General features: G+C 53.0%; 4 protein-coding genes across 4 annotated transcripts; all 4 read right to left on the bottom strand.

Annotated features, from left to right (window-relative positions):
* Positions 1-2,330: 2,330 nt before the first annotated feature.
* Positions 2,331-4,143, bottom strand: J4E90_004548 (uncharacterized protein; the record flags this gene model as incomplete). The annotated part of the gene is made up of 2 exons (XM_051434113.1): positions 2,331-3,434; positions 4,117-4,143. The coding sequence occupies 2 exons, from the start codon at positions 4,141-4,143 to the stop codon at positions 2,331-2,333; spliced, it is 1,131 nt and encodes a 376-aa protein (XP_051292631.1).
* A 1,045-nt stretch (positions 4,144-5,188) lies between these two features.
* J4E90_004547 (uncharacterized protein) lies at positions 5,189-6,361 on the bottom strand (the record flags this gene model as incomplete). Its single annotated transcript, XM_051434112.1, has 1 exon — positions 5,189-6,361. The coding sequence occupies one exon, from the start codon at positions 6,359-6,361 to the stop codon at positions 5,189-5,191; it is 1,173 nt and encodes a 390-aa protein (XP_051292630.1).
* Positions 6,362-7,206: 845 nt separating this feature from the next.
* On the bottom strand, positions 7,207-9,349 carry J4E90_004546 (uncharacterized protein; the record flags this gene model as incomplete). The annotated part of the gene is made up of 3 exons (XM_051434111.1): positions 7,207-9,104; positions 9,218-9,225; positions 9,345-9,349. The coding sequence occupies 3 exons, from the start codon at positions 9,347-9,349 to the stop codon at positions 7,207-7,209; spliced, it is 1,911 nt and encodes a 636-aa protein (XP_051292629.1).
* Positions 9,350-9,814: 465 nt separating this feature from the next.
* J4E90_004545 (uncharacterized protein) lies at positions 9,815-10,982 on the bottom strand (the record flags this gene model as incomplete). Its single annotated transcript, XM_051434110.1, has 2 exons — positions 9,815-10,917; positions 10,964-10,982. 2 exons carry the CDS (start codon positions 10,980-10,982, stop codon positions 9,815-9,817), a joined length of 1,122 nt encoding a protein of 373 aa, XP_051292628.1.
* Positions 10,983-12,868: the final 1,886 nt, after the last annotated feature.

Here is a 12,868-nt window from a genome sequence, read left to right as displayed (position 1 = left end):
AGCCGCCACGTCCGTCGAAGTCGATTGCGACTGCCCAGACCTGGCTCCGAGATGCCTTGAGCATCAATTGGCCCTCGAGAAGCGAACGGATAACAGCCGTTATGGCTGAAGTATTGCAAGTTATTCCGCTGGCGGACAGGTCATTGATGAAGGTGATGTCTACAGTAAGGTTACAGTCCCAAAGGAACTGGAGTAATGATCCGATGTTGAAGGACTCAGGATGAGGTCGCTTATAGTCTCCAAAGCCCTGGCATGCTACCAAGGTCCAACATTTGGAAAGATCAATGGAGAATTTACGCTGCCAGATTGCATGAGACCCTAGTTTCTTGAGCCATTCATCGTAGAGATCTAGAAGGCGTTCGATATCTAGTGGACCTCGTGGATTGCTTGGTTCGATGACGAACGTGTTATTGGCGTAGAATGACGAAGCCGCATCGAGATATGTAGTTCGACACGCCAAAAACAGATTTCTGGGCATTCCAAACCCTGCACCAAAATGGAAGTGTCTGACTGAATAGAGATTGAATTCGATCACGATCGGCTCCGAGTATTCGACGAGATATCCAAAGATCTGGTTTCGAATCTCAGCGGGTAGCTTGACGAGGGAGTGTCTGCTTGGGTCTATTGGCTTTGATTTGCCTATAGCTATAGGCGAGGGGATGATATATCAAGGCATGTTAACTTCTGGTCAGGATCGAGCAATCAACCTGGTGGGTGGAGTAGACGAGGTAATTGGTTGAGAGCTCTGCTGTGAGTGCGAGTACTGCTGAGACCCAACCCCCCTACAGTATATAGAGGGTAGAGACCAGGAGTTCCCACACGGTTGCTCGCAACGCTGTAGCCTTGATCCGGAGACTAAAGTGAAACGCTGGATTTGCTGCTTCTGCAAAGCTAGAGAGTGGCAGATGTGGCGAGCTCCAATCCTTTGCCTCCGCTTATCATAGTGAACTCGGTCATCGGGTCACAATGGCAACGAGGTAGTGTAGTCTTCCGACCATCATTGGGAACGTCAGTCCAACATATCAAGCCTCCAGAACCATCCTTCTTAACCGCCACGGCACGCACTGCATCCCCCTTCTCCCTAAGCCCCAACTGCCCCTCGAGCAGTGCATTAACAACACCCATAATCTTCTTAGCGCACTGTCTCTCAACATTCCCCATCCAATACTCCGCCCTCTCTTCCTCCACACCCGTATCGTCCACATCGATAAGCCTAATCTCAAAGTTAAGACGGCGACTCCAAGCTACACGCAGCAATACCGTAACTTCCACAACATCCATTCTTGGGCCAAACGCTCTCGTCCCTTCATACACATATGTATGGAGGTATACACTATCTGGGAAAGTAAAAGTATCGAAAACAACCCTCCTCACAAGTCCAGCCCTCGAACCCACGGTATCGAAGAATTTGACCAGCGCGCTGACGAAACATGGGCGCGCGAAAGTAGCGAATTTACTTGTTCGGTTCAGCAGGAAGGTGTTGGCGGAGTAGAACACTGATGATGCTTCTGCGTTGATTTGTCGGCATGTCAGGAAGAAAGCGGTGGGTATCGTGGTGTTGGATGCATATGGCACGACTGGTTTGGGCCTGTTGCTTTCGGGATCTTGGTAGAAGTACAGGCGGGTTGGAGAGGGCCGGTGGCAGAGGTGGTGGTAGATCTTGTTGCGGAGTTCGGCGGGGAGGGCGAGGAAAGATGGGGTGTCAGGTACAACAGGCTTTGATTGCTCACTGCTGTGGGATGTTGTAGCAGCGCGCATGATATGTAGCTGTGATTGAGAACATGTCTACAGAATCGATGGAGGAAGTTTGGAAGCAGAGGAAAGTACGTGCCTATGTCTGAAACCCATCGCCCAAGCGCCGCATACACTCATAGCTATGACGTCCACTGAATGTATCGGGAGATATTGTTCTATGATGAGGTTCATGTTCATGAATGACAGCCACACAGTCACCGACTTCGAGTCATAGTTAGCGGGGTCGAAGAATCATTTTAACTAGATGACGCATTCCTCCAGAATTACCCAGAAGTATGCGTTACCTTTAAATGTAAGTAAATTCTTGTTTTTAGACCAGCGTAGACTACAGGCACCCGCTGTATCTCTTCCTTGTAGGCGGTGATCAAATGTTTCGCAAAGCCCATTAATTCTGCCTCCGCATTCATCATTCATCATGACAAAGTATACGCCCAGTCAGCCACACTCGACAAGTCGTCGTTGGCATTTCTAAGCGGGCAGTCATCTTCGCAGGCGCAAGAAAGCGGTGGAGCCTTCAACCTGCACCCTATTAGTAAAACCATCCACACTATCAAAGAAGCATATGAAATTGCAACTTACGTCTTGAAGTATTTTGGATAGTCATCGATACTCTTCATGAGATACACCAAGGTCTCTTTCTCATCAGCCCTGAAAGGGAAGAACTGCGTATCGTCATAGTATTCACATCCCAGATCTGCTTCACACTCTCGATAATTGCGATCAATAGGATGGAGAGTTCGAACGACAACGGGGTGGTATATTCCGAGCGCAATCTCGGAGGCAGGCCCCCAAGCTCCACCCGTGTCGTCAACCGAGTCGTGGACAGTCTCGACAATTTCTCCGAAGCCGTTGGTCCAGAAGTCGGGTAGGTAGGACTTATTTGATATTCCTGTGAATGCGCAATCCAGAATAGCTTTGATTACGTTCAGTCGTAGTCTGGTGAGGGGCATGGAGTGGGCAGCTGTCATGGCTGAGGAGCCGTCGGGTGTAGGGGTCCATATTTGGATTGTTACTTCATGATGGGTTGGTGTAGTCGAGGTTGCCATCACAAAGGGCAGGATGTTGATGCGGATATCGCTCAGTGTGGCTGGGCTACTCAGATCGAACCTGAGGATATAGTCTAAGCCAGTCGGACGATCTCTGCCTGATGTTGCAATAGTCCTCATCGACTCATCCGTCATCGGGTCACGGCTGTAACCGGATTTAAATGACTTGCGGAGGAACCGTCTCAGATTATCGAAGTTCTGGAATGTAGTGCGGACGTCGCTTGTTGCCACCGTCAGTATGAAGTGGTTGTGGAACAGGAAATGCGACCTCCAAGTCTCGAGGATTTCTTGATTGGTATGCAGCAATCCGCAGTTGAACTTAGTCTCCTTGTCGAGATCGATAGCTATGCTATCAACAGAGTTGATGATCGTGTCGAAGATGAGTCGGCGTATGCGTTTAGGGATACCGAGTAAAGAAGCTTGATTGCTCTTCACAAGCTCCAGTCGAGACCCACTGCCCTCCGCTACGAAGGCCGACATATGCTCAGGCCCTGGAAGTATCCTAACCAGTTGCGGATGTGCGCCCCGATAGTCGTAATTTGTAGTACCCCAGTTGATCATTCCTCCGGAGCCATCTCGCTTTAGACCAACGGCAGCAACTAGTCTTCCATACTGCCGTAGCTTCAGTTGGCCCTGTAGAATGGATCACATAATTGTAGTGATTGATGAAGCGTGGCACTGAAAAACTTCCCAACCCTGATGATTAGCAGGACCAAATGGCTGGGTGAACGAGACATCCACATCAACTTGAAGACGCCAGATAGCCCGCAGAAAAGGAGTAACCTCAAACAGCTCCAGTCTCTCGTCGAACACCCGTTCTTGCTCCTCGAAGTCATTGTCCAGTCGAGCTTCTCCCCTGAAGCAGTTCTTGGTTTGTAGATGATCTAGATCCAAGACAATGTTACGCAGCCAATGCGCTTGTGATCCAAGACGGCTGAAGAATTCTCGTGGTACTTCGACAAACGAGCTGGGTAGGTCTGTTGGATTGGGGAGACAGCGCAGAATTCGAAAGGTGTTGCTCGAGTAGAGCATAGTACCTGCTTCGCGATACAGCGTTCGGCATGACGCGAAGAGATCCACAGGAGGCTGAACCTAAGAAGCAAAACGAAGTCGCTTGTCTTTATCGTAGGCCGGGCGATAATGAGTACCGTATACCACGCTCACTGATGTGCGAGACTCGACCAGATAGCTGAAGATGTGATTGCGGAGTTCGCCGGGTAGATCCAAAATCGAAGGCTTGTCTAGATCGGCGCGCTTCGAATCTCCGAGACTGAGGGGTGAGACGGGGTGGAAGTTATCCATCGCGAGTACAGACGCTGGGGGGTACCAAACATCCTGGCATTGGTTGTTAAACTCTCTGTAAACCTTGCCTGAAGGTGAGCCTGGAGGTGAGCCTAAAACCGAGCCTTGAGTCGAGCCTTGGGTTAAGGCTTGATTTGACATTTTCGGCAGTCAAGCGAAAGGTGGTTGGGGCGGCGACAGTAGTCCTTGAGGTAAGAAACTAGACCTCAAGTACTCCCTCGGAGAACACTAGGCACCAACATTGGGTGCAACCTGAACCTAGCCGTGGTCAGTGAAACTGCGCATAGCAACTTACAGATATGAGGCCGAGCGCTGTATACCCTCGGTTGACGAGTGTAAATGCGCAAAGACAATGGCTCGCGATCTGGAAGATGGCGCGGTTAGGTACCCAGCACTCGCTTTATCATCCATCGCAGATGCCACACAACGTACCTATTCTCCATCCCGAGCAAGATGTAACAAATCCACTACTCCAATCGAAGACGCCTTGCATCAAAGCCATTTGATCCTACTCTTGTCAGTATGCGAAGATGTACCATGACGACTGGAATTGTAGTGTAGTTGAGCGCGGTAGGTGAGAAGGTCGTGCGGTACATGGTTAATGCGGAGTCATCGTTGCGGAGTCAAAGCACCATGGACGAAGAGTGGCACCAACACAATGACGCACGTTCCCAGGTCACACACGTCATATCGCGACAGTCATAAAGTTCCGCGGGCATCGAAAGCATTGCTAGTAATCCCCTTGCTGTTCCCATTGTGTTCGCGAGATCTAAATCTGCGCATCGCAGTCTACAAGTCGTTGCCCAAACTGCTGTTTATTACCCCGTACTCTCAATCTAGAAGACTAGCCCGCCACCCGCCGTCACACAACACAAAACTAGCTTTTGCATCTGCGTGACCTCCAAGGGGGTTTGTAAGCTGTTCCGCATGAAGCGCAATTTCACGCGCCATCTCGAGCGTAATACCTAGAGTCGGGTTCATCGTTTGCAGAGTAAGTTTCGTCGGGGATTGTGTGTTCAAATGGCTCCGCGGGAAGATGACTGTGAACAGGTCAGTATATGTAATATATCGGTAGAAATGACAGCTTACCCGCCAAGTACAGCCTCATACGGTCCCGCCCGATCAACAATCTTGACGAGATAGGGTAGGATTTCGCTCACCTTCCGCCGGAAAGGGAAGAATTGAGCATCGTCGTCAAGAACCGCCCTCTCCGATAAGATTTTGTCAGATCGATAATGAATATCGATAGGATGTAGCCTCCACACTACAAACCCTCCCTCGGTGTTGCCAATTGGGACAAGCTCAGAGGCTGGTTCCCAAGCGCCTCCTAGAGCTTCATCGACGTTCTCCACTTGCACGACTTCTCCGAAGCCGTTGATCCAGAGATCTGGGAGTTCGTCCCGGGAATGGAGGTGGAACGTTGGGATGGAATACACGTGGTGCATTATCGCTAATACGATTTTAAGTCGCAGTTGGTGGAGTGTCATGGTATGAGACGCAGTCATGGTTGCTGGTCCCTCAGTGCCGGGGGTTGTGCAAATTTGGATTGTGACTGTGTTTGATGCTTGCGTAGTCGACGTCTCCATCACGAGTGGTAACGCATTGATACGCACATCGGCCAGCGAGACTGCGCCGTCGAGTTCAAATCGAAGAACGTACGAGGGGCCGGGCTGCCGATGCGCCTCGTCCCGGGTGACGATCCTCGCGGTGATGGTATCTGGCTCTCCAGCTGAGTAGGTCGATTTGGGCATGTAGGTCTTGCGGAGGAAGGTGCGGAGATGGTTGAAGTCGTTGAATGTCGTGCGCATCTGCCTTGTTGTCATAGTTAACACGAACTTGTTTTCGAAGAAAAACTTGTCGCGCCAAGTGCGGTATAAGCGTCTGTTAACGTGGACGAGCCCGCATTTGAATTTCTTGTCGTGGTTGAGATCGATGGGTGTACACTCGGTGGGATGTACGACCATGCTATAGATGCGGTCCTGGATAGACTCAGGCAGGGTGAGCAAAGTCAATGGTGTGCTACGTTGCGTGACAAGCTTGAGCCGAGACCCGTTGTCTTCAGTAATGAAGTCTGTCAGATAGTCAGGATTCGCCTGGAAGCGACTTGGGCATCGGTATGGCCTAGATGTAGCTGGAGTAGTACCCCAACTGAGTATCCCGCCTGATCCGTCGCGCTTCGAGGCAACAGCGCGCAGCTGCTGTCCATAACGCCGGAGTCCAAGTTGGCCCTGGCAGATAGACTGGAAGATAGCAGTCATGGCCGTAGTGTCACACTCAGGGCACTGCACAAGACCAAAAGTACTGGGATCCGGCGACCTGGTGAAAGAAACAAGCACCGACGAGTCTCGACTCCAGATAGCGCGAAGGAGGGGTGTAACTTCGAGAAGCTCGGTCCAATCGTTGAATACAAAGCCAAGCCCCTCGTCACATCTGTGGTATCGGTATTCTGCTTGGGAACTCACATCGAGTTCCATCCTGGCGAGCCACCGCGCTTGGGTCCCCATGCCTCTGATGAAGGTGCTGGATATCTCAGCGTAGGAGTGGATTATTAAGGCTTTATTATCTTCTTTCAACGTGTACGTGTTGTTGGCGTAAAAAGTTGAAGCGGCCTCATGGTATAGCTTTCGGCAGGAGAGGAAGAGACTTATGGGGATGCGTGACTGGCCGTCGAGATAGAGACCTAGATCGCAAGTCCAGGGCCCTATTCCGTGGTATCGTACATGAATCAGTGATGGAGTTCTGATAACGCAATCGTAGATCTGATTGCGGATTTCGCCTGGTAAGTCCAAGATAGAATGCTTGTCTGGGTCCGCGCGCTTCGAGTCGCCGGGAGCAATAGGTGAGGCGTAGTAGAAGTCTTCCCTTGGGGATCTGAATTCAGGGAGCTCGTGGTTCCATACTCCACAGTCAAATGTGTCGAATGTGGACATAGCGTGGACTGACATTTTCGGTGGTTGAGGAAAACGTGTTGAAAGCGCCGAGAATCTTATAACCTCGAGGAAGCGAGACCCCAAGTACCACCCAGGAATCTACCAGGCACCAGCGCCCCAATGAACCACAAAGCAGGCTTGGCACTCCAGAGTGAATACCCTACCCCTCGTACTTACAGTCCATACCCCCTCAACCACCTCAACTCCCTAGCCTGATGCTTCAGCGCCCTCCTCATCTCAACACCATACTGTCTCTCCCTCATCTTCTCCCCTCCCTCCTCCCCATCACCCTGCCTCTCCAACGCATCCTCAAAAACGTCCCTCGCCATCGGCGGCTCCTTGCCAAAGCCCAGCAGCCCCAACTTGCCATCTCCCGTCCACAACACCAGGTTATTCAGACCAAGAGACTCAGTCCCAGAAGAAGCCGGAGAGTAAGGCGTAAGCAGCGAGGAATTAGTCGTAGGCAATATCTTCTGCACAATATCCCCCCACCCCGCTTCCTCCTCCGGCGTCGCATTCACAAGACTACCGTGATGATGCCGTTGCGACACAGTCTCCCCATCCCTGCTCCTCTGGAAATCATTAATGTTGAACTGCCGCACGGGCGTACTCCCATCCCGTTCAACCCACTTCAAATTCCCGTCGCCATCCGAGAAAACAAGTCGCGTGCCCTGCGGCGCCACAGCCAACAACTTGGAGCTACTAGCCGTCTGCCGATTCTGATAATACGCTTTCTGGTTACGCGTCGTGCGGCTGTCGCTCGAGTTGATAGAACGAGACGGTTCATTCGAGAGGCCGTATAATTCCAGCGAGCCTTTGCCTTTGTATTCACCCGCGGCGATCAACGTGTACCCCGGTGTAGATTTCGCGTCGCGCAACAATGCCGGACTGCTGTACGGTCTCCCCAGTCTCAGATCTTGTGGTACAAAGGGATGCGGTATAGCCGTGATACACGATAGCCTTGCGCCAGAATGCACAGTACCGCGTAGTCTCGGGAAAGACCTCCGGTCAAAGTTCAACATGCTGGTGAAGCGTCCTGCGACCCAGATATCGCCGTTTCCATCCCAGTCGCGCGTTGTAGGTAGGTGGAGTATGGACAGCGCACCCGGCTGGGAGAGCGAGACGTGGCCGTCGAAGTCGCCGGTGTCGAGGCGCGAGAAGTCGCTGTCGGTTGGGCCGCCGATGAGCTCGCAGCGGACGGACGAAGGCGGTGCGGGAGGTTTGCGCGAGTCGTGGAGGTGTAGCGTCCAGTTTGTGCCGACTGTGAGGGGGGTGCGGTGGTGGGCTTCCGAGAGGGCGGTGATGGGGAAGGGGTACGGTGTTCGTGAGACGACTTGGAGGGTGTTGAGATCGACTTCGTTGAGGGCGTTTTTGACGGCGAAGAAGCCTTTGTGGAGTTTGCTGTCAATGCTCACGCATTCGACGGCACCGGTTTCTGTCATGATGGCTTGGCTTTGTGTGAGGCGCGTGTCGTAGTCGAGGTCTGAGCCTCTGCCTGGTAGCAGCCCGATGTCGCTCTTCGCTAGCATCTTGCCCTGTCGGTCGCTGCTCGCTGAGGCGTCCCAGATACTGATACTGCCATCGTCGAGGGGGGCGATGAGCTTGTTTGCTAAGCCATCGTCGTCGAACAGGATACCTGCACCCGTAGCCTCCCTCCTTATGGCCCCCTCGTATTTGTCTGTCCCAGCATCCTGGAACCAGCTAATCTTCTGCTCGGCATGCCGCTGTATGAAGTCCTGGTACCAATTCACCTTCTCACCAGGGTAACTAGGATCCCAATTCGCAATCAGCGCCTGCCTCCGCTTCTCCTGATTGCGCTCCTGCTGTGACTCAGCACTTGGCGCGCTTTCATCATGTACAGAGGTATCGAAGGTGTTGGCGAGAGTGTCAGCGGCGCGTATCAGCTCGGCGAGGCGGGGGTCGATGTCGGTGGTGATTTCGAGACGGCGGCGACGGCGCTCAGCGACCGAGTGGGTGAAGCATAGCGACTTCCAGAGGTTGTTGTCGCGCGAGAGGTTGAGGAAGCGGCGCGATACGTGTTGGAGAGCGACGAGCTCCGAGGGTTCGAGGTCTGGGGAGGGTCAGCGCTCGGCGGGGGATGCGCGTGATGGGCACGGATGCTTACAGGAGATGATGTGGAGGATCAGCTCGTCGGGGAGATGTATCATGGTTCTTGAGGAAGACTTAGCACCCTGACAGTATGCATAGATATATGTAAGATGATTGTGGTCTGTATGTCGAGAACAATGGCGGATGCGACACGTTTATCTTTCGCATCTCACGGTCGAGATTCAAGGGCTCAAGGGCTGACGACATGCCGCCTCGGTCCATGACTCGTTGCCCTTTCCCCACACACCGCCTTTCCTCATCAAGCTCACCGAAAAGCGAGGTTGATATCTGTGTATGTTGAGCGTAAATATATCGCGTAAGATTCATGATTCTTATACTGGTGGTATCATCATCAATATAGATACATTGAACAATAGTCGACTCAAAAGCGGAAAGATACTCTCGAATGAGGTCTATCGGAAGTTTGGAGACCTCAACATAGCTACATGAATCTCGCATTCCAAGATTAGATCACTATCTCCATCCCTATCTCCCTACTTTCCATCTCAAGAAAACCGTACTCATTACACACGAAAAGAATCCGCGCATGGTATCATCCCTATATTTTGCTTCAAGAACGAAAAAAAGCCGAAAATTCCCCATCACATGCCCTTGTGTTGTGTATGTGCTCCCAGAACGCCCCCAACCAATACCAATGCTCATCCCCACGCTCTACCGATGATGCATCTGCTTCTCCACATCCTCCGGCGGCGTCGTCACGCTCGGCAGCTCCGCCACAGGCTGCGGCGGCCTATACGCCTGATACGGCTGCCCCTTCTCATTCAGCACCGGATGCACACTCGTATCCGCCAGCTCCGTCGCTTCAGGATGCTGAGCATGCGCAGCAAACGCAGCCTGATTACTCGCAGGTGAGTACTGCGGAGGAATAGTATCCCAGGTCGTACGATTCGGATCACCGTTTCCGTTTCCGCCTCCGATGCCAACGGCGTCGGGTCCGTAAGGCGTGCCCTGATGACCCGGCTGAAACCCGTTTCCAGACGGTAATTCAGACACGCGATTTGCGCGCCCCGCGCCAATTGGGTTCCCGTCGATTTCCGCGGTCGCAGGCCGGGAATTGCGATACGTTTCCTTCTTGCTCTTGTTGAGTTTTCCGGCAGCAGCACCAACAAGAGGACTATCGCCTTCGACTTCAGAAGAGGGATCGTGGTAGGGGTTGGCTTTTTGTTGGCGGCGCTTGCGGAGGAGCCAGAAGATTATGCCGACGAGGGCGAGGGCGAGGGGGATGCCGACTGCGCAGCCGATGATGAGGCCGAGGTTGGATTTTGAGCCGCCGTTGGAGGAGGAAGAGGAGTCGTTGTTGGAGGAGCTGGAGCCGGCGGTTGGGGTGGGGGTTACGAGGACGGTGTTTTGGATTGTGACGACGCCGCCGCCGGCGCTTGTAGAGAGGCTTTGGACGACGGAACTGAAGGGCGTGGTCGCGGCGTCGTCGGCCGTTGCAGTTGCAGAACCGGAGTTGGGAGCGTCGGTAGAGGGAGAACCTGAAGAACCTCCTGCTGTCGTCTTGGATGCTTGGTTTCCTCCTCCTGATCCACCGCCGCTCGACGCCAGACCGGTGATAGTCGCGAGGTTGGGAGCAGTCGAAGCTTGGTTTTGGCCAATTGTCGCATACGCCTCTCCGTCCTGCAGCGCGAAGAAAGGTCGTGGCGAAGGTGATTCCTTGCAACAGTTTACGTTTACGTTGTCTGCGTTGCAGCACCACTGGTCATCGTGGTCTTTGCATTGTGTGATCGACTCGCCTCCAACAGCTTTCTGATCTGCTGGATCTTAGCAATGATCAATTGGAGAATCCGAGGTACTTACTGTTATTGATAGTGCACATGTTCGACGCACAGCCTTCTGCTTTCCAGTCCTTGTCCGTACAGCTATATCTGCCGTACAGGTTGTCGGCCGGTAAGTGGCAGAGACCATTGTCCAAGCATTCCCAGGTATCCGGACAGCAAGCAGAACCCTCTACTGACGAGCAGGGCTTTTCTGAATCCGGCGCCTCTTTGCCATTGGGATAGTCTGTTCAGTCAGTTGCTGTGTACTAAAGGTAACATCAGGTCCCTCTTACAGCATTGCTGAGCAGTAGCCTGTGTCGCAAGAGCAACAACAGCAGCAGCGCGCAACCACATAAGCGTAGGCATAATGCGCGTTCACCAGATGGGTCCCTTGTTCGGCTCAAAGGCGGTACCTGAAAACCTCTCTTCGATCCTTGCAGTCGGAGTCGAGATCGTAACTCCCGCGACGTCGATAGTGGAGAAGGGTGAAGGTGAGAGAAGCGAAGCGAGCAAAAGTCCCGAAAGAATCGAGAGTGTAGAAGGTAAGCAAGCAGGTGCCAGCCGACAAAGTCAAACCAGCAAGACAAGGAGCGAAAGACACTGCACGATGATCGCACGCCCGTTTGCCTCCAACCCCAGTCTCGCTCATCCAGGATATACACCGAACGAAGCAGTGACCCACCCAAGCAAACTTTACCCCATTTGTCCAATCAAGCCAATTAAACCAATTAAACTACAGTCTCCACAACGCATCACGCTCACGCCCGCCCCTCGGTTGCTCGCAGTCCGTTCGTTTAGTTACCGAGAGGCTGGGCGGGTCACAGTGAGGTCATCGGGAAATACCATCACCACCATCAACACCCATGCACAGCGGCGCTCACGTTCCTTGCACTAAGTGTAGGTCATAGCGGCCGCCCTCGTATCAGCAGCGTGCGCCAGGCGGGAATTTAGAAAGGTTGCGATGCGAGGTGGTACCAGGGCGGCGATGGCGATCCCATGCGATGCGGCGATGTTTGTGGCTGAGGCAGAGTGAAACTAACGCGTGCGCACGCCGTCTTTGATTGTGGGCAGTCTGAAGCTGTTGTCGCCCGCAGAGTGAACACCTACTGTTACCATTGCTGCGCAGGAGTGACCTACCCTACCTGCCGTTCTGCGATGCGATACGAGCGATCGCCGCCCGCCATTTCGACCGTCGCGGACACTCGCACGCTCGCTCGCATGATTCAAGCCAGAAAACCGGCTTTTCCGCGCCCTCGTGCGCTACAACTGTTCGCTGTCTTCCCACCAACCCTGCGGATATCCGTCTCTTATATTAGACAGGTGTCGTAGGACATATGCGCTTTGTACCAATTGCCATGTCTCGCTTCGGAGCGTCGCATGTTGAACCACACCGTCCCGTCATTGTCTCCCTCCGCGGCTCCTATTCCACATCCACGCATCAATAATATCCCGTCTCTACTATCCTCGCTTCTATGACAGCGAAGGCGGTGGGATCGACCAATAGTCGGTAATGAGCGCTTCGTATCACGGATGGTGGTGTTTGAGCTATGCGGATGACGAGCCTGGTGGTCCTGTTGCACGGGGGAAAGGTCCCGAGGTCGATGTTGCAAGCACAAGCGGAAAATACTAATTCTAAATACGGTGGGCACGCCAACAATGCAGGTGGTCTCTCAGCCTTGCGAGACCGTTCAGAGACGGCGTGGTTGCCCTGCGTCAGGACTGCGACTTCATGCACACCCTTTTCTCTGGTGGCTTCGCGCGAGCTTCGTATTTGTGGCATCGGAATGTTCGGCGCGGCACTGTCGTTGGATTTATTAAGGTATGCAGGTGTTGTCGATCTACCGGGCCTTACGCTGTCATCTTCCTGGGGAGTGCAGAGTGCACTGTTGTTGCAAGTAAACATTTTGTGTAACTAGAAGATGTTGGTGCTGCGCACAACATTGCA

The sequence above is a fragment of the Alternaria incomplexa genome, assembly GCF_024043165.1.
Source record: "Alternaria incomplexa strain BMP 0042 chromosome Unknown scaffold_5, whole genome shotgun sequence".
Classification (NCBI taxonomy): domain Eukaryota; kingdom Fungi; phylum Ascomycota; class Dothideomycetes; order Pleosporales; family Pleosporaceae; genus Alternaria; species Alternaria incomplexa.
The sequence above is the reverse complement of the archived record's forward strand: the minus strand, read 5'-3'. Positions and strand labels throughout refer to the sequence as shown.